General features: G+C 45.1%; 2 protein-coding genes across 4 annotated transcripts; both read left to right on the top strand.

The window, feature by feature from the left end:
• Window positions 1-2823: 2823 nt before the first annotated feature.
• Window positions 2824-11392, top strand: LOC133505975 (polyunsaturated fatty acid lipoxygenase ALOX15B-like). 3 transcript variants are annotated; one of them, XM_061829589.1, is made up of 15 exons: window positions 2870-3007; window positions 4174-4216; window positions 4608-4812; window positions 4914-4995; window positions 5089-5211; window positions 5319-5422; window positions 7228-7394; window positions 7533-7676; window positions 8330-8533; window positions 8638-8724; window positions 8799-8968; window positions 9189-9310; window positions 9406-9506; window positions 9583-9753; window positions 10271-11391. In XM_061829589.1, the coding sequence occupies exons 3-15, from the start codon at window positions 4680-4682 to the stop codon at window positions 10448-10450; spliced, it is 1788 nt and encodes a 595-aa protein (XP_061685573.1). In that variant the 5' UTR covers window positions 2870-3007; window positions 4174-4216; window positions 4608-4679; the 3' UTR covers window positions 10451-11391. The 3 variants fall into 3 exon arrangements, with proteins under 3 accessions (XP_061685571.1, XP_061685573.1, XP_061685572.1); XM_061829588.1 differs by having other exon boundaries at window positions 4174-4312; window positions 10271-11390; XM_061829587.1 differs by lacking the exon at window positions 4174-4216 and having other exon boundaries at window positions 2824-3007; window positions 10271-11392.
• Window positions 11393-12865: 1473 nt separating this feature from the next.
• Window positions 12866-21019, top strand: LOC133506178 (arachidonate 12-lipoxygenase, 12R-type-like). The gene is made up of 14 exons (XM_061830048.1): window positions 12866-13006; window positions 15042-15246; window positions 15337-15418; window positions 15497-15619; window positions 15777-15880; window positions 16092-16258; window positions 16379-16522; window positions 16893-17096; window positions 17186-17272; window positions 17357-17526; window positions 18348-18469; window positions 18575-18675; window positions 18767-18937; window positions 20735-21019. Exons 1-14 carry the CDS (start codon window positions 12866-12868, stop codon window positions 20912-20914), a joined length of 2001 nt encoding a protein of 666 aa, XP_061686032.1. The 3' UTR covers window positions 20915-21019.
• The last annotated feature ends 66 nt before the right edge of the window (window positions 21020-21085 follow it).

The following is a 21085-nucleotide window of genomic DNA, read 5'->3' as shown; positions in this document are numbered from 1 at the left end:
AAAATTAAGAAATATAAAATGAGCAATAATACACCAGGGTATTCTAAAACCCGAATGTATACATGACAAATATGATGACCAAACTTATGTATATATATGTTTAAAAAGAGATGTTTGGTGTATTGATAATATTTATCATACTTTAGAACAGGTAATGCAGTGAAACTGAGATGATCACAATTTTCACTGTCACTCACTGTTGCGAAGAATATTACATCATCAAAGACAAACCTACGGTAAAAGTTGAAAATTGCCAGTCAGTGCCTCGGTCAAGGAAAATGCAACCTTACAGTTTCTCATTTTCGGGTGAGTCGTTTTCACGAGTGATCAAATAGTAATAGAGTAAACTCTGTGAAAATCTGCAAATAATTCATCTTTTTGAGAGCGCGGGAAATGCTATTAACTGTACAGGTGACATATCTCCGATACGGGATGTTACAAAGAATTTCTGTGGAACTGAATCTTAGACTGATTGTAAAGGGCTTGGACAGGGGTAATGATCTAAAGTCATAAAGGGACTGACGAACGTGATTCACTATCAGATACAATTGTCGGAAGTAGATTGAGACTTGCTAGTACTACACATTATAGGAAAGAGGAGATTACATATCTAAGCAGAAAATGATGTACAGAGAGTCCACGTGGAATATTCAGAGCACAGTGGTGTGGAGTAAGCGTGCGAATGATGCAGGTTGTAAAGCAATAGGAAGTGGACACTAATGTAGTAACACAGTCAGTACTGATTAATAACAAATGAGGCAGAGTGAGGAAACTACAACGGTAAAAGAAGTAAAAAGGCACTACGGATATCAGGAAATACGAGTTAACCGTTTAAAAAGTGAACGACAACGAGAGTTAAGATGTTGTAATCCTTGCTGGTTTTGGTCTGCACTATTTGATAACACTAACCACAGGGAAGGAGGTCCAAGACTTACTGTAGTTCTCGCGGCGTGCAAGATGATCCTCCCGAAATCCAAACGGTCGGATTTTGTCGTTCTTCGAGGCTGCACCAAAGCAGAACCGTCATGCATGACCACAAAAAAACTGATTGAATGAATACACCACCCCGACAACAACTCCTGTGGTAGAACGCGCTTCCTTGGCAGCAGAGCAAGTACTCTACGTCGTCTGCTTGGCTGTTTTGAGGATGGCGTAAATGTTGGTCTTGAAAGGTCAAGTGTCATAAAATGGATGATTTTTAGCATGTTATTAATGAAAAAATGGCAGCCGGTATGGACCCATCCGTTTTTTTTTTTTTTTTTTAACCACCGCAAAACATGATTTTGACAGACAGCTTTTTGTATCTCCCGCCATGAAAATCCTCTCCAGGGATTTGTTTTCGAGAAGAAGCAGGAAGTGACGTACGGGGCAGGAGCGCCCTCCAGCGGACTCGTTTGTTTCTATTAGTTTTACCTGCGGGAAGGTAGCTCGTTGTTCCTTCGTGTTAGCCAAAATGCCGACTCGTTGCATTGCTGGATATTGCTCGAACACTCGGGAGGACTGATTTACCCTTCATAAGTTTCCAAGAGACCCGGTTTGTCGTGAAAAATGGATTGCACGGGTGCAAAGGGCGAGAGCTTTGTGGGTTCCAAATGACAGGTAGGTGTTTATATAGCTACTAAAAAAAAAAAAAACAAACAATAGTTTGGGGCGAACCACGTAATCCGTCTCTCGTTACGTAAAATAAGATCCGCGTACGTATTAGAGGAGTGCTAAGTGTGTCGATGTGAGTGTTGGACGGCTGCCGCATCGGCTCGCTAGCGAAGGCTGCCGTGTTGGGGTCGTGGACGCCGGCGGCTATGAACAACGCTGCCGGCAATGGCGGATTCAGCCGCGTGCGACGACAACACCGTAAAGCGGCCGGCTAGACCTTGTCGACCGGGGTGGCTCGTCACGGCGCCGGGACACGACGGCTCATCTTCGGCGCGTTAAGTGGATCGGACGGGGAGGCGGTTTGGCCGTGATCCGCACATCATCTGAATATGGCTCGAAACAATAGAGTAATATTGCCCCGGTAACTTCGCTCGGTTGTGTGGTGTTCTCCGTTTCGAAAAGAGCTTCCGTGTCAGAAGGGGCGTGTCCCATAGAAGCGTGTTTTCAATGGCGAATGTCCGGGGTGAGGTCACGGGCAGGAGATGCAGCCAATATGGCGACCACTTGAATGTCGAATGACACTTCCGCAATTTTGGGCATGGATGACGCGCTCTCCGCTCATATTTATTTTTTCGTATAGACATTGACGTGGATAATGTTCTATGTATTTTTCATGACAATATCCATTTTACAATGTTTATAGGGATGACACTTGACCTTTAACTCCCAGGAAGTTGAAGGTCTGGACAGCCGACACAAGCCAGATGGACAGTATGAAGGGGCAGCTGTTGCAAGTACTTAGAGACGGAAACAACTACACAAATACATGGAGTATTTTCTTCTTCTGTTATTTCTAATGAAAACATTTTTGAACAGTATAACAAGTGTACGATAACGCCAAACGGTTTCCATTTTTCTCCAGACAAACTGTGACGCATTAAATGTACACCGGCTATTTGCCTTTGAATTGCCACATACTATTGCGCAAAAAGGCACAACTACAAACTTCAAACTCTTACGTTTTACGATCCGTGAAGTGAATACAGACCCGTGTAAAAGTGCTTATCTTTCTTCCTCAATATCCAGTTACAAAGGTCAACGCTTATCGAGTGTAAAAATTGTTAGAAAGACCGCTGGCATTGGTACAACCCAGTAATGAAAAACCACAGTACACAGAACGTGTATAAAAGAGGGTCCCCGGGGCCCGGTTGACTCTCATTTAAAGTCGCACTGCGTTTCCACCGTCACGATTTCTAGGCACCCTGGAATAATCATGCTGGTTTATGAGGTGATCGTCTACACCGGCCATCGAGTTGGCGCCGCCACCTTGAACCACGTGCACATTAAGCTGGTGGGCACGGATGGCGAGAGCGAGCGCACGTGGCTGAACTCTTTGGTCATCTTCAGAGGATCCGTAAGTGTGGAAAACAGCCTGCTATGCTGAAATATTGGTTTTTGTTTGTTTTTTTTGTTTTTTTTGGAATTAGGAGCTCAAGCGTCCTGCAAGGCCTTGAATTATTAAAACATTAATCGTCAATGTACCGTATTTTCCGCACCGCATTATAAGGCGCACCTTCAGTGAATGGCCTAATTTTTAGATTTTTTTTTCCATATATAAGGCGCACCGGATTATAAAGCGATAGAATAGACGCTACAGTAGAGGCCGGGGTTACGTTATGCATCCATGAGACGGCTCAATATTGATCCGTATGTAACGCGCATCGTCGGCTTTTGAAAAAATGAAAAGGCCGACGATGCGTGGAAAATACGGCAACTGGAAAACAAACGTGTCGTTCATTTAAAATGGAGTTCATTGGAAGTCACGTTGACGTTTGCGTTTTGGAGGTCGAATTAACCTGCTCGCTGCACAATATAATTATAATTCAACGGAATTAATTAAAACGTAATGTACAACAATTAACATTTATAAAGTTAGTATTTATAAACTTCACAAAATATCAGTACAGAATCTTTTCATTGTTGATTTTATACCTTCACGTTATTTTAGTTGTGTCGAAATATGCCAAAGATGAACGCCCCCCCCCCCCAATCCTGCCCCCAAATAATGCTAGGCCACAGATTTTGTTACCATGAAGACTTGGGGCCGAGCAGGTGGTAGCTCCAGTTTTGCCACAAATCTAATAAACAACTGCAAAGTACACACGAGCGGATGATCGAGACTAGTGGAATTAACTACAACAAGGACGCTTAGAACATGACAACTCGTCGCTAATGACGTGTCTTGAACAAGAGATCGCCAAAAACAGATGAGCGCGCCGAACGAAATTCTTTTATTTCAATTGTTTTTAATTTTTTTGTTTTAAATCCCTGAATGCACAACTTTGATAAAGGAGAACCACCCGAGGGGAAACAGGCAGCCTGAGCAGGACTTCGAAAAACTCTATTGCTGCGCAACCACCTTATCGAACTTAAAAAAAAAAAAAAGACAAAACAACGTTTGGATACTTTTCGAACACACTGCACTGCTCAAATTTATATCACGTGGTTGATGAATCCTGTATTGTGAGCATAGAAACCACCCAAAAAAAATTTAATTTAATCAAATGACTACTGTGGCAGGTTCAACTACCATGATGCAGTCCACTTTAAGATACGACTACAGGTACTTTCTTCCTACATCATATTCCTTATATTGGAGTAGGTCAAGGCCAGGGGTCACGGATGGTAGCCCGCGAGGACCATATAAGGCGCCCGCGAGGTATGTTCTAAAAATATCCTAGGCCACAAATTGGTACTATTATTTGTGCTTTAAATTCTGAATTAACTTGGGTACGTGAATTAAAATTGTCAACCTGTAATGCCATTTACTACAATAAATTAAAATGAAAATATTTTACGTACGTGTAATGAACAGAGTCTGAGATTTGCCGCAAACAGGTCACGTAGCCCTCAGCCTCACAAAGGTTGCTGGGTTTTGGTCCCAACACCCCCCCCCAAAAAAAAAGAACTGCGCATCCATTACTTCAAGACAACATTTGCTGTCATTTTTCTAGGTATCGAATTATACCATTTCCTGCCCAAACTCCCTTGGAAAACTGGTTCTGATTGAGCTGGACAAACGGCACATGCGCCTCGCGCCTGACGACGCTTGGTTCCCTGAAAAGGTTGAAGTCAAGTCACCCGAAGGAATCCTCTACACTTTCCCCATCCACTGCTGGATCAGCGACCGGGAGACTCACCGCTTCAGAGAGGGCAAAGGTGTGTCGATTTTGTCTTGCTTGTCTGTTCTTGAAAACCGCGAATAATCCAAATGCGCTAAATTTGTGCGTTTTTTTTTTTTTTTTTTTAAATACTGAAAGCGCTCAGGATCTTTGATGAAAGCCACTCCCTCGGTCACTATGCAAGAGAGCAAGAGCTGAGCCACCGAAAAGTGTGCTACGGGTGAGAGTTCGCCGTGTATGCCTTTCACGTTTGCTTTTTCTACATCAACGACGTACATTATACCTCCAACGTTACCCTTTAAACCCCGAACAGCTGGGATTGCTTTGACGCCGGCATGCCCAACAGCATTGACGCCGACGGTCCTTGTAGCCTGCCATGTGAGATACAGTTCTCTTTCACCAAGACTGCACAGTTTGATTTCACGGCGCTGACAGCGTAAGAGGCCCTCCTTCCTTTCATTTTGATGATCCTATACAGTACTTTGTTCTGGAATCAGGTTCCACTCCCGTTTACGCTACAAATCTCCTGATTCTGTTTCCCAGGTTGACGGAGCTTCATTTCAAGGGGCTGGATAACAACCACCACAACTGGAAAAATCTTGACCATATCAAAGACGTGTTCTGTAACAAACACACCCCGATATCAGGTAACAGGGCTTAATTAACGGTGAAGTTCTTTCATTCTGACAAACGGGCAGGCTCTTCCTTTCAAAGGGGTTGCTTTAAAGGTCTAGTGTCAGCCCTATAAACTAAAGTTGCGGAATACTCGTTCGACATCAGAGTGGTTGCCATATTTACTTTGCATTTACTGTCCGTGACGTCACCCCGGACATTCGCCGTTGAAAACACGCTGTGGCCCCTACTGTAGGACACGCCCCTTCAGACACGGAAGCTCTTTTTGAAAAAAACATCTCACAAGGGAGTCAAGTGTCCGGGGCAATCTTATCCTATTGTTTCGAGTCATATTCAGATGGAGGCCAAACCACCTCCCTGTCCGATCCACTTCCGCGCCGCGACGAGCCACCCCGGCAGACAAGGCCGGCGGCAAGCTCTCGGCCTTGTCAACAAAGCCAGCAGCAGGCTCGGCCTTGTCAACAAGGTTGCAGCCGGCTCGGCCTTGTCGACAAGGCCGGTAGCGATCCACAAGGCCGTCTGATGTAGACTTGTCGCAGTGAAATAAAACGTGTTCGATTTCATTGGGGACACCTGAGATAATTTGGAAACGCCTCTCCCTACTTTAACTATGGAGAAAAACCAATAACATTGCTTGAAAGCAGGGGTGTGCAGAGACTTTTGCAGCGACAGGACCTCGAAGTTTAAAGGGGCAAGAGTTTGAAACGGTTTAGTAAAGCTTTGCAAGGTATTCATAAAAACAGAAAGAATAGAAACTTGCTGTATCCTTGGATAAGACTACAAATTTGACAAATTCGGTCTTTCACAACTGAACGACATCAGACTACCGCACTGCCGCAAATTCTCGCCGTACCTCTGTGAGACAGTGACACAATATGTACTCTGACACCGTTCTATCCTGTCTTTTATGGCCATTGGGCTTTATCCTGTCAAATCAAACACTCCCGAGCGGCGGAAACAGGAAATAGGTCACTGGTCCTCAGATAAACCGGTTACCACGCCAACAATGACAACAATGGATTGTACCAAGTATTGTATCGTGTTGGTGGGAAAAAAAAAAATGAACAAAAACAAGAAATGGATGGCGTCGTCACTGATCCTTGGGAGTGGGCTGTCCATTCAAGGAGAGCTTGGGCTAATGTGTAATATGTGTAATATAGACATACTTTTCATATGAGGAGGCTCGCAAGAAGGCACCATAATGCTATATAGCTTAGCAAGCTAGCACTAAGTGACTAGGTGACCATCAAGGTCCGCTTTCGGCACATGCTAGACTTTTTATTTTGGCATCGCAGGGCTGTCGTTGGGCCAAATTATCGGTCGAGGATTATGTCACAATACGAGAAGTTTTGGCGTTCCCGACAAAATACGTTTGGGCCGGATCTGGGAGAAAAAAAAAACAAATAAATAAATAAAAATCGCCTGCGATGGCTAATTCTGCAACAATCTTGTGGTTTGATCCAGGCATGAACTGGATTTATTCTCAACAAACATTTTTTTTTTTGTCGTTTTTGATAAAACCCACTTGAGAAATTGATTTCAGAAGATGGTCCACCTCGCATTCTCCGTCTCGGGCAGAGCATTGCTTCTCAGGCCTCGAGTACTTTTTTGACAGTGTAAATTTAGCCATAAATGAAGCCAGTTGAGCAGGATAGTTAAAAAAAAAAAATAATTGAAAAAATAAGTTATTTCATTACAATCCAAATCTCGAAAGAATATACCAAACCATTATCATAAAAGGAAAGTGCATCAATGAAAATAGCATATCATAACTTGTATCGAGTTCAAACATGACGGCAAATCACCGTTCTTTTGTCAGATTACGTCAAGAACCACTGGAAGGCGGACTGGTTATTTGCTTACCAGTTTCTAAACGGTGTCCACCCCACATTGATTCGACGTTGCATCACTTTGCCCGAGAACTTCCCTGTGACGGACGACATGGTCTGCATCCCCAGCGGCTCAAAATTGTCTGAAGAGTTGAAGGTAATAGTTTGTTTCGCGTCCTCATCGCACTGAAGATCTGAATCGATAGAACCCTTTTGTCAACGCCACAGCAGCTCGGCAGAGCACAAAATGAATTATTTACAGGACAAGCAACCGCATTTGTTCCCCGTTTTACAGGAAGGCAACATTTACCTGTGTGACTACAAGAACCTGGACGGAATCCATGCAAACACCGTCCAAGGGATTCAGCAGTACTTGACAGCGCCCCTTGTCTTGTTTCACAAAGGAGCCGACGACAAGCTGATGCCCGTCGCCATTCAGGTGGCAATTACTCCATTATACAATTAGATCGAATCTTTTAAAAGGTAAAGTGAATGTCCCACCCCCCTGATTCTAAAAAGTTGGGGTAGACAGCTTCCGTAGCACCAGACGAGAATACCGGAAATTTCATGCTGTCTAACGATCGGAGCTGTGGCAACAAAGTTGTCGGTCATGGCGGCAATCCCCAAACCCAAAGTTGGACCCCAATAAAGTGTAGCTAACTTGTGGGACTCTGAACAACCTGTTGTGGGTGACATTTTTTCCCCTAGATTGTCAGAGGGATTTGGTGGTCCCCCTTTTTAAAAAGGGTGACCAGGTGATGCGTTCCAACAGTGGGAGGCAGTCAAGGTGTAGCGACGAGAGAATGTCCAGTTTGTATTGCCAGACGATATTAGCAGAGGACGTAATTATGATTCATTATGAAAAATCTTTGGGGAGCAGATAAAATCAGCCCCTCTCAGTCTGAAGCTATAATTTTCCGTCAGAAAGATGTTGGGAACAACGACCAGGAGAAGAATCTCAAGGTCTAACTCAAGAGAATATTGAAAAATTGAACCATCTGATCAGTGCAGCGTTTGCAGTCATCGGGAACAACCTGAATCAAGTCAAGTATCAACCCTTAAGAATCGTGCCTTCTCCCTCTCTTCCATCAGCTGAAGCAGACTCCGGCTGAGGACAACCCCATCTTTCTGCCAAGTGACTCTACATACGACTGGCTGACAGCTAAGATCTTTGTGAGAAGCGCCGATTTCACGGAACACCAGCTCAATGCGCACTTACTGCGCACTCACCTGCTGGCAGAGGTCTTTGCGGTGTCACTGCTACGCAAGCTTCCCATGGTGCACCCCCTGTACAAGGTAACAGGAACTTTCCCAAGTTGGTTCCAAACATGCGTTTCTAAACTCAAATATTTATTTTGTCTGAAGGTTTTGTTTCATGGTCCCCCCTTCTGTCCCTTTAGCTCCTCATACCTCACACTCGCTACACTCTGCATATAAATGAATTGGCTCGGACGCAGCTGATAGGACCCACTGGAGTCTTCACCCTGGTAAAAGCCAGTCTTTGAGTTCTACATGACAGTTTAGATCCTCTGTTTACATCACACATTTGACTGTTCCTCAGTATGCAGCTTCTGGCGGCGAGGCTTTGAAGAAGATCGTGGCAAGATCGCTCTCCTCGGTCACCTACAGGTCCCTTTGCATTCCCGACGACATTGCTGATCGCGGCATGCAGGACTTGCCGAATTTCTACTACAGGGATGATGGACTCCAACTGTGGGACATCATCTTCAAGTATGATAAGTTTATTCACTGTATTTTTTAACAAATATTTTGCTTTAACAATTAATGTCATACCGGTTTCTAAAAAACTTTGAAGAAGGGTTGCACACGGGTGGAGGATCTCGATAAATATACAGATATGGGAATTAAATTTGAACTTTTCACCATGTGTTGCAGAATCTCTAACATATTTAGCATAGTGGAGCTGTAGTGACAGAAAATGTCTCAAAAGATTTGTGCAGGGAGTGATACAGTACTACTACAAAACTGACAACGAGGTGCAGCAAGACTCGGAACTGCAGACTTGGATCGGCAACATTTTTCAACACGGATTTCTTTCCCAGGAACAAACAGGTGATTTGCTACATGAGTGCACCTTGTACTCACCAGCATCTGCCAAACGGCTCAACCATCTTGCAATAAATCTGTTTCCCTGCTCACCTACCTAGGAATGCCCAAGAAATTCAACTCTGTGCCTGAACTGATCAAGTTTGCCACCATGGTGATATTCACGTGCTCGTGCCAGCACGCAGCTGTAAACAACGGACAGGTGAATCCTAGCAACCAACACCAGCTTTGTATTCCTTCTGGTCCGAACAAACATAAAACCGTGCATATTGTTCCAGTACGACTATGGTTTCTGGATGCCCAACACCCCCATCACCCTGCAGCGTCCTCCCCCGACCAAAAAGGGGACGACGTGCGAGGCCACAATGCTCCAGACATTGCCACCGATTGATGTGACAGTTCACGGAATAGCTGCTGTCTGGCTGCTCAGCAGGCAGTCCTCAGACTTTGTAAGTATGCTAAAAGTTGACGTGACAAAATATGAGTTGGTATGAAAGCAGTCGTCTTTTATCATTATGGTTATTTATCCTTATCTCGATCGGGATTGCTGGTGTTGCAATCTACGTAGCAGAGCCCAGACTTAGCCCGTCTCTAGGTGCCTGCTTTAGTTTCAACAGGGGGAGTTATGAGGCATTCCCAGACATAGCCCCTCCGGCATGTTCCAGGTCCAGGTCTTCCACAGAGTCTCCCCCATGTTGAACATGATTAGAACTCCTCACTTAGAAGGTGTCTGAAGGTTCCAGGGATAAACACAAATGCCACCTTAACCAGGATCTGGAGAGCTCGAAGACCAGAGGCCCTCCTGGGTTACCAATCCGTTACCCTATCTTTTATCTCAGGGTGATCCCATCCACCCTACGGAGGAAACTCATTTCATTCATTAACATGAGAAAATGTTAACGTTTTATCGTGGTCTCACAAAAAAACCCGGCAATTGAATACCCGCTGCACAATTTGTTTCAACAGATCCCCCTCGGACACTACCCCGAGGATCATTTTACCGAGGAGACCCCACGCCAGCTGCAAAGGGATTTTAAAACCGAGCTTGACACGTTGTCCGTCTCAATTAACATCAGAAACAAAGGTCTGGAAATCCCTTACACGTACCTAGATCCAAAGAACATAGAGAACAGCGTGGCCATCTAAACCTCAGAAAGTCGTCGTGGAAAAGGAATAAGAATTGCAATTTTTGTCCTTAATTAACTATTTTTAGTTTACGTACAGGCTCAAAACTGTATGGACTGAAAAGCCATAATTTGCAGTTGCTTTTCAACATGATTAGTCATACAAGTATAAAGAGATGGCAACAAAATTCAACAAAAATGAAGTAACGCCAGGGGCGCCAATTGCTTTTATCGATGAATATCCTGAGCTAACTCAACGTCGCCTACGACCGTTATTTAGAACGTATTCTCATCCCTCACAAGTGGTCAAGGACAGACAAAGCTGCCGGTACGCCTTCAATCGTTTTATTTAACAAACGTAATAAAACAAACATGTAACTAGCACATTTTTTTTTTTCTACACGAGGCGCAACACCACAACTGACGCCCAAGCACTCAACACGCAGACTTGCTAACGGTTAGCCAGTCAACAGCTAACTGCGAACCTGAGCTGACAACAGCCAATTAGCTACTCCCGTTCGCCCGACACCCACGTCACTCACCGGACCAGGCTGCCATTGTGTAGTTGAACAAGAACAATGCGAGGTGTCAACTGAACTTTGGTTTCAATTATATTTAAATTATAAATATGATGACCACCATGAAGAAACTTGCAACACAATAATACAGCAATACTTCGTACAGGATAACAGCTATATCAACGATGTAATCATTTCATTTCTATTCACAATATTTCCATCCATCCATTATCTTGGCTGCTTATCCTCACAAAGGTCACAGGAGTGCTGGAACTTATCCCAGCTATCTTCGGGCAGAATTTTCTTTTTCAGAAATTTCCGGCAATTTGCTGATTTACAATATTTATGATGGTAAAAAAAAAAAAAACTGGATGTTAATGCCTGACATTTTTTTTCCCAAGTTCCACTTTATCAGATATTTTGTTGCCATGTATTAAAAAAAATTAAATCAAATTGCACAGTCTGAGTATTGTTTCCCCTGTGTTTTGCATCACTAGACATTGCAACCTTTCTTCTTGGTTGAAAAGGTTTAAATATAATAAAAGATAATCTGAAGAAAACAAACTTTGAATTTGCCTTTGGTACGACTCAATTTTGCAGTTGCGCGAAAAAGGTTGTTGTTGTAGCCAAGTACGACGGTCGTTATTCTGTATCAAGGTCCAGAAAGTGAGCCACATCGGCTGGGGGTGCTCCACAGGTGGTCCACCGCCAGCGTGGTTGGTTTTTGAGCACAGATGAAGAGATGACACGTATCGTGGGGGGGGGGGGGGGCGACCCCACACGACGGGCATTTATCGACGATGTCAAGAAGTTGTCGTCGAGTCGATGTCGATAGTTGTCGAGCTTGTGACAACCAGCCCGAACGGAGTTGCGATAGCGTCGATCTCGGGAGTTGTCTTTCGGATTCGGCTACCGCAGCCGGGTAGCCGGCCAACACGATGTTGGGCTTGGAGCCGGCGATCCCGTCGGCTACGGCGTTTCGGTGGATAGCCGAGAGGCCCCCGCCGGCCGATGAATGTACCGCTTGATAGACGGCTCGACACCTTGGACGGTTTTGCGCAACGCTCTGGGGGCAACGCTTCTTGCCTTGTCATGTCGTGATCAGGATGTCCGGCGAGGTAGCACTGAGGCGCGTATCGTTCCATGAGCATCATATTGTGCTCGCGTACCGGAAGGAGTTTTGGACTCGGCGTGTAGGTCGATGGAAGCGATTTTGTGGCAGCCCGTGGCGGTTCGAAGGGGCAGTCTTTCGAGCTGCCTGGAGGGAGTCCCAGTGAGTTGGCTTTTGGTTGGGAGTCAATACGCAAAAAAGGCTAGACACCAGAAACAGCTAGCCGTCCGTTTTCTGAGCCGCTTGTCCTCACAAGTGTCGGAGGAGCGCTGGAGCCTATCCCAGCTATCTACGGGCAGGAGGCGGGCCACGCCCTCGACTGGTTGCCAGCCAATCGAGGGGCAGGCAGAAACAAACAACCATTCCCAATCACACTCACACCCAAGAGCAATTTAGTGTCCAATTAAAGAATGTTTTTGGGAGGAGACCGGAGTGCCCGGAGAAAACCCACGCAGGCCCCGGAAGAACATGCAAACTCCACGCGGGCAGGGTCGGGATTTTGAACCCTGGTCCTCAGATCCGTGAGGAAAACGGTCGAACCGGTTGCACCGCCTCCGTTTTGAAACACTTTTCATTGAAATATGACATAAATGTAAATATTTCACAAGAAATTTCCAATTTACATTACAGATTTCAATGCTCATGCAGGTCTGACATTCCTTGCCTAAACCTGCCCCAGGAGCCTCCCCCTAAGTACTAAGTACAGTCCAGGTTTATTCGAAGAAGCTGCGGTATGCTGTCTCCAGGTGAAAGAAGAAGCCGCGTTTCCCCGCCCCTGATTAGAATTCCTCAGCGTTCTGGAATAACAATGGCGGACTACGAGGTGACGGTCTTCACCGGCGACCGACTTAACGCCACCACCCTCAACCCCGTGCACATTAAACTGGTGGGCACGGACGGCGAGAGCGAGCGCACGCGGCTGAGGTCTTTAGTCATCTTCAGCGGAGCGGTACGTGTCCAAAAACTATCTTGAAATCATAAAAACTTTGCACTTCCGGCGTTGCAGTTAGAATTAATATGCGGCACAGCGTTCAACCTGTGCAAACAAGTCCTGCAAGCGGCCGCTTTGTAAAGCAAGCTTTTCTTAATTTGACAGACAACAAAGAAGACGTTTTCATAATTTCCATGATGATTTGACTCACCGGTGATTAAACGCTTGCTTTTAATTTAATATGAACGCGGATATTTGAATTCGAGAGCCGTATACTGCAGTTGGCTGCTTTTGAAAGCAAATTCAGCAATTTTAGAACTGATCGGTTGGTCGACCCGAGCGGCACCTGTCGCAAAAAAAGGTGAGCAAAAAAAGGAAATTTCTAAAACAAATGTCACGAAATGTTTGTCATTACTTCTTGATCGATTTTGGGAACGTAATTGTGGAGAAAAAGGTTGACTACACTTTAGTTGAATCATGGAAAACCATTTTTTTCCAAGCAGAAATCACACAAATAAGTTCCCGTTTATTTGTGGTTTATATAAATTCCGACATCAAAATAAAAGTTCAGGGTCGACAACTTTATTTCTTTGACTCTTTATTTTGAAAATTATTTGGTATTGCTATTTTCAACAAAATAAATTTGATACATACTGATTTTGACTTGCTTTCATCAAAATACCGTGAAGATCAAGAATTCTGGTACTACCGTATTTTTGTAGTATTACTGCGAAATAGGAGGAGATTGTACTATTTTGTCTTGAAATGAAACTAACAGTCGTATAGCTAAACCCATTTTTAGGCTGATGGCTCCCCAAAATTTAAAATATTCAGTCTTAGGCTCCTTAAAGTAGTTTATATTCCCCGCAAAAATTGTTTTTCTCCCCCCAACAAAAAATTTGATTTTGCTATTCGTGGAGTGGTCAAATATTCTGTCCAAGGTTCTCCAAAGTAGTTTGTATGCCCCCCCCCAAATGGTGTGTTTGTTTCACCCCCCAACAAAAAAGTAATGAACTTTTCTTCTTTAAAAAAAATCCAAGGCCTTACTTTACAGACAACAGGATGTCTACGCTAATGATGCCAAGTGGCGGTTTTACCTGCGGTTGTGAATAAAACCTTGCGTGATGGAACGTGCGTCCAAGAGAAGCAGCGGCTTGCATTTTCTGGCTCCACATCTCCGGCGAATCAGTCCGTGTCCAGGCAGCAACATGTCAAGAAGGAATTGCCGGATCATTACCGCTTGGCGCTTTGCTAACGTGATGGGACACCAGTCTTTGCAGAACCTCAAATTGACAGGGTAAGGAGTGTCCACCGTTGCTCATCCGAGGGTTGCTGACTCCTTGTCACTGTAACATTTGGCAGGTCGAACTGGCCGCAAACTCCAATGCTGCCCCGATGCCAATGGCTTCATTCCTGCTGCTAGGTTCGGTTTTCAAGTCACTACAGCTCATCTGGAATGGAATGAACAGAAGATGAAAGTAGTGCCCTTAAAACATAACAGCGCACCCAATATTACAACGCACAATGATTAGCGTAATTTCTGTCCTTTTCAGTTTTAACGCCTTAGCTTAGCTTAACATAGCAACAACACGGTAGCACGAAAAGGGCTGGTTAAAAAAAAACAAACAAAAAAAACATACTGGTAAAAAAAAAAAACCCACTAACAGATCTTTAAAAAAAAAAAAAAAACAGCTAAATCACTGAGACACGGCGGTAACACAGCAGAAACAAGCTAGCCCGGCGCTAACAGGGGTAAAAACAAAAAACTTGCTGATAAAAATCATTGAGATGTGGTAGTAATACAGCAGCAACACACTAGCACAGCGCTAACGCTAGCAGAGCACTAACAGGGCCGGTTGAAAGAAAACAAAAAAAAACATAACGGTAAAAGTCTATTCGACTGGTCTCTTTAGTGCTCGAGTGCCCCCTTGTGGCCGTGTAAAATGCACAAATTAGCCGCATCACCGCATAAACCTCAGGGTTGAAAGCGTGTGGAAAAAATGTGCAGCTCGTAGGCCGGAAATTACGGTATTTTCCTCTGTCATCTTTCTAGGTCTCTACTTACATCGTTTCTTGCCCAAAGTCCCTCGGCGAGCTGCTTCTGATAGAACTGGACAAAAGCCAATTCTTCTTTTTGCCCGACGACGCTTGGTTCCCTGACAAGGTAGAAATCAAATCACCCGAGAGAGACGTCTACACCTTTCCCATCTATTGCTGGATCAAAGACAGCGAGACCCACCGCTTCAGAGAAGGCAAAGGTCGGTTGATTCGCCCGCTTCTCCGCCATTGTGTACCTGATAGCTTCAAATAATCCTCATGCAATACGGTTGTGGTTTTGCTCTTGAAAGCTTTGAGGATCTTCGACGAAAGGAACTCTCTTGGTCGGCATGTGAGGAAGCAGGAGCTGAGCCAGCGAAGTGCAGACTACAGGTGAGAGTTCTTCGTGTCCTTGAAATAGTTGCTTTGTGACACTACTTGTCTACGTTAACCTATAAAACACCTCGACAGCTGGAATTTGTATTACTCGGGCTTGCCCTACACCATTAAGGCAGATGGTCCTCGAAGCCTGCCGAACGAGCTCCAGTTCTCCTTCACCAAGAAGATGGAGTTAGCATACACAAAACTCACAGGGTAAGAGCCCAATCAAATCTTATCGTTTGGTCAGACCCGTAATTTTAACTCAATAATTCCTTTCCACAGGATCAAGACTTTTTCGATTGCAGTTTTTCCCCCCCTCAACATTTCTGCCATTTCTTATGACAAAGCTGTTTTTTGTTTTGTTTCCCAGGTTGGCTGAGCTTCAGCTAAAGGGGCTGGATGACAACTCTGAAAATTGGCAAAGTCTTGACAATATCAGCGACATGTTCCATCGCAAAGGCACCCTCATATCGGGTACCAGGATGCTTAATTGGTTCTTCTGTTTTCAGTTTTCACTTCAACTCCAGTCTTCACAAAGTACTGTCTTCAATGGACTAGTTTCTCGTGTTAGCGATAGAACGCACATTAATACAAGCACAGTAGTAGTACTACCAGCAGTTTGGCTAAAATCAAAGCATGAGCAGGAAGTTTATCATTGTTTTTTTGTTTTTTTTTTTTTTGTCAGATTACGTCCAGGAACACTGGAAGGAGGATGGTCTATTTGCTTACCAGTTTCTAAATGGTGTCAATCCCACCTTGATTCAGCGGTGCAAAACTCTACCCAAGAACTTCCCTGTGACTGATGACATGGTCTTCATCCCCAATGGCTCAAACTTGTCTGAGGAGTTGAAGGTTTACCGCTCCGTTTTGCATTCTCGTCACATTTGTTTGAGTGGTGATTTGAATATACTGTAGAGGTATACGGTTAGGCCCGTTTCGTCAACAGCTCCAGATATGTTTGCCCTCAAACAGCAAGGCAACATATACCTGTGTGACTACAAGAACCTGGACGGAATGCCTGCAAATACTGTTCAAGGGATTCAGCAGTATTTCACCGCGCCTCTTGTCTTGCTTCACAAAAGACCCGATGACAAGTTGATGCCTATCGCCATCCAGGTGAGGTTAATTTAATCCAGTTTACTTAAAGATGAATGTCTTATCAGTTCGAGCCGTAGTCCGTCCTGAATTTGACATTATGTTGTAGCTGCCTTTGGTAAAGTCAGAGCTTGTTAATAGCTTGTCGGCTCTGTGGTGGAGTCATCCCTGAAAAGGTTCTGAATGTAATTTGTGGCTACAGAACTCCATTTTCCCGAGGGACTTCAAATCCCACAGTGACCAACATAATTTGACTTAAAAGTGTTCGATTGTGAATCTGAACCTTGACATTGGAGCCGTAGCACAAGACTTGAGGCCACCTTGACTTTGAAATGACCAGCCTGAGGTGATAAGACATGCAAATTAATTATGTATCGTCTCCTCCCCACAGCTGAAGCAGACTCCAGCTGAGGACAACCCGATCTTTCTCCCAACCGATTCTACGTACGACTGGCTGACGGCTAAGATTTTTGTGAGAAGCGCCGATTTCGCGGAGCACCAAATCAATGCGCATTTGCTGCGCACCCACCTCCTGGTCGAGGTCTTTGTGGTGTCACTGCTGAGAAACCTGCCCATGGTGCATCCCCTGTACAAGGTAACTGGTTTCCACCAATTGTGTTTTGTCTTCAAGACTTCTGTTGCCTCAAGATTTCATTTCATGGTCCTACGTTCTATCCCTTTTAGCTCCTCATACCCCACACTCGCTACACTCTGCACATCAATGAGTTAGGTCGAATACAGCTGATAGGACCCAGTGGAGTCTTCACTCAGGTTGTTTTCAAAATAATGTTGAAGATCCTCCGTTTGCATCATGTATTGGGCCATTGATCCTAATCTCAATCAATTCTTCCTCAGTTTGCAGCTTCTGGTGGAGAGACTTTGTTAAAGATCATTGCAAGATTGCTGTCCTCGATCACTTACCAGTCGTTTTGTATCCCTGACGACATTGCTGATCGTGACATCCAGGACTTGCCAAACTTCCACTACAGGGATGATGGACTCCAACTGTGGAACATCATCTTCAAGTATGACAACATGAACCATTGACTTTTCCACATTTTTCATGAAAACCTATTGCCATACCTATTTCTACAAAACTAATAGTTAAGTGGTAATGCACGGGCTGAGTTCGAGTATCTTGGGGTCTTGTTCACGAGTGAGGGAAGACTGGAGCGGGAGTTTGACAGACGGATCGGTGCAGCATCTGCAGTGATGCGGACTTTGTATCGGTCCGTTGTGGTAAAGAGGGAACTGAGTCGAAAGGCGAAGTTCTCAATTCACCAGTCGATCTACGTTCCTACCCTCACCTCTGGGCATAAGCTGCGGGTCATGACCGAAAGAACAAGATCCCGGATACAAGCGGCCGAAATGAGTTTCCTCCGCAGGGTGTCCGGGCTCTCCCTTAGAGATAGGGTGAGAAGCTCGGTCATCTGGGAGGGTGTCAGTGTCGAGCCGCTGCCCCTCCCTATTGAAAGGCGCCAGATGAGGTGGCTGGGGCGTCTGATTCGGATGCCTCCTGGACGCCTCCCTGGTGAGGTGTTCCGGGCATGTCCCACCGGAAAGAGACCTCGAGGACGACCCAGGACACGCTGGAAAGACTATGTCTCTCGGCTGGCTTGGGAACGCCTCGGGATCCCTCCGGAAGAGCTAGAAGAAGTGGCTGGAGAAAGGGAAGTCTGGGTATCCCTGATGAAGCTACTTCCCTCTGCGACCCGACCCAGAAAAGCGGTAGAAAATGGATGGATGGATGAAAAAAGCTATAGGAAATGGTTTTATTCCCATCTGCAAACAAGTTAAACATATTTAGCACAATGACCGTGTAACAAAACATTATGTCTCTCCAAAGATATGTGCAGGCAGTGATACAGTACTACTACAAAAGTGACGATGAGGTCGGGGAAGACTCAGAACTGCAGAATTGGATCTCGGACATATTTAAATATGGCTTTCTGTCCCAGCCACAAACGGGTGATCTTTCCAGATTGTGATGCCACATGTTCCTACATAGCATCTGCAAATAAGCTCAAATCTCTTGTGCTGGCAGTTCTCCAGTTTTTGTTTTTTCTTTGCTAGGAATCCCTCAGGGTTTCACTACAGTGCCTGAGCTGATCAAGTTCGTCACCATGGTGCTGTTCACCAGCTCGTGCCAGCATGCGGCTGTAAACAACGGACAGGTAAATCCTTGCGATAAACATTAGCGTTAGCTCGTATCACTTGTGGTCCGAACAGACCTAAAATGGTGTGTTTTGCAAACCCTTACTGCAGTATGACTACGGTAGCTGGATGCCCAACACGCCCGCCACCCTGCAACGTCCTCCCCCGACCGCAAAGGGGACAACAAGTGAGGCCACAATGCTGCAGACTTTGCCCCCTATCAACGTGACTGTTCAGGGAATGGCCACATTCTGGCTGCTCAGCAAGCAGTTCTCTGATTTTGTAAGTATGACAAACTTGCTATTTCTTTGGGAAAGTGCATCTTATCATTACCACTAACCATTTCCTTTCTCTGGATCTGGAATTACAAGTGAAATCCTCTAATTAGCAAAGCCCACCCCAGTCTTCCCTGCCTCCAGCCGCCTCCTCAAGTTCCAACGCAGTAATACGAGATTTTCCCAGACATACCTCCAGCATGTCCTTGGTCTTCACTTGAATCATCCTTAAATTGGACTTGCCAAGAACGCCAGTCACTGTTGGAAAGCATTTGGTGGCCTATCCACCCTAACCCTGCCCGAGCCACCTCATTTGACTGATCAGAGTCTTTCCTCGATGACCGAACCGTTCACCCAATTTGTAACGAGGGTAAACGTAGTATTTATGAGGTTGTCCTTTCAGTCATTACCCAATGCTCGGGTTCCGATCATCGCTGTTCTGTGTGTGACAAACTCACATTTAGATTCAGACTTCAATAATCTAAGATGTTGTTTTTGTAATGTGGCAAAACGCTGCAACATTAGAAGAAAACCCACACAGGTACAGGAAGCACCTGCAAAGCTCCCCACAGGAAGCCCGAAACTGAGATTCGAAGACCAGGCTTTCGGAAATAGGAGACAGACGTTCTTACCACTCATCCACCCCCCTGCCTTGAATAGAAAAGGTCTTCCTCAAAACATAATGAAAAATAGTGTTTTATATTTATGGACATCAGGGTTGCAGGTATGTGGTGAATCCCATTGACCCTGAGCGTCACTGTGTATTTTGGAACACGGCTATATCCATAGTTACATAGTTACCAGGTGAGGGACCAGACAAAGCACGGCTAAAAGACTCCTATGATGAAAAACAAATGGAGTGAGATTTCGCTTGCTTGGACGGAGGTCAACGCGACCTCCCTTTGGACCCAGGCCCTGGAGGTGGGGCTCAAAAACAAGCGCCTGCCCAGGCACAGCCCAAAAGGGGTAACGGGGGTCGCCCTTCCCATGGACTACCTGCCACCTGTGGGAGAGGCCATTAGGGCCGGGTGCAGTGTGAGCTGGGTAGCGGCCAAAGGCAGGGACCTTGTTGATCCGATGCCTGGCTACGTAAGCTAGCTCTGTGGCAGGCTCTGCTCAGGTGTTACGACAGTCCAGGTTGCTCCTGTTAGTGGCCATCAACTCTTCTAGATTGTTGGATCTGGCACATAAATGTTCTATGCGGTTCAGGTCAAGCAACTTTGCTGGTCAATCAAGAACAGAGATACCATGGTCCTGAAACCAGATGCTCCTAGCATTGGCACTGTGTCCAGGTACCAGGTCCTGATGAAATCTGCATCGACATAAAGGTGGTCTGCAGCAGGAAGCATGAAGTGCTCTAACACCTCCTGGTAGATTGCTCTGTTGACCTTGGACCGAAGGAAACTTTACACTTGACCACAACCAATGTAGATTCTGTGCCTCTCCCCTCTTCCTCCAGTCTCCAGAACCTTGATTTCCAAAGGGCGTTGAACATTTACTTTACTCCCTATGTTTGCGTGACCTACATAACAACACAGAGACCATTTATAGGCCTTTGCAGGTGGTTTGAATATAAGTACCCGATTAGTGTGTGGCACCAGGTGAGGTGCAAAAACAGATTTTTGCATCTCTTCACAATATTGAAATTTTCTGAGCAAATAAATTTGGGCTTTTCAGTTATAATCATCATAATTCAGATTAATGGACATTTGAAATATGTCAGTGTGCAAAAGTACAAGTTTTCAAACTTTTTCACGATACTCTAACGATATGACCAGCTCCTGTACACTGTCCGTGTCAACAGGTCCCCCTCGGACACTACCCAGAGGACCATTTCACCGAGGAGATCCCACGGCAGTTGCAAAAGGAGTTTAAAGTTGAGCTTGACAGGATGTCGATCACAATCAACAACAGAAACAAAGGTCTGGAAATTCCTTACACTTACCTGGATCCAAAGAACATTGACAACAGCGTGGCCATCTAAACGTCGGAAGAGAGGATCCTGTGAATCATGAATGTGTCTTTTAAGCTTATGGTGTTATTTAGCATCTTCTTCTTCTTCTTTCGGCTTGTCCCGTTAGGGGTCGCCACAGCTTGTCATCTTTTTCCATCTAAGCCAATCTCGTGCATCCTCCTCAAGAACACCCGCTCTCCT

The sequence above is a fragment of the Syngnathoides biaculeatus genome, chromosome 9, assembly GCF_019802595.1.
Source record: "Syngnathoides biaculeatus isolate LvHL_M chromosome 9, ASM1980259v1, whole genome shotgun sequence".
In the NCBI taxonomy this organism is placed as follows: Eukaryota; Metazoa; Chordata; class Actinopteri; order Syngnathiformes; family Syngnathidae; genus Syngnathoides; species Syngnathoides biaculeatus.
The sequence above is the reverse complement of the archived record's forward strand: the minus strand, read 5'-3'. Positions and strand labels throughout refer to the sequence as shown.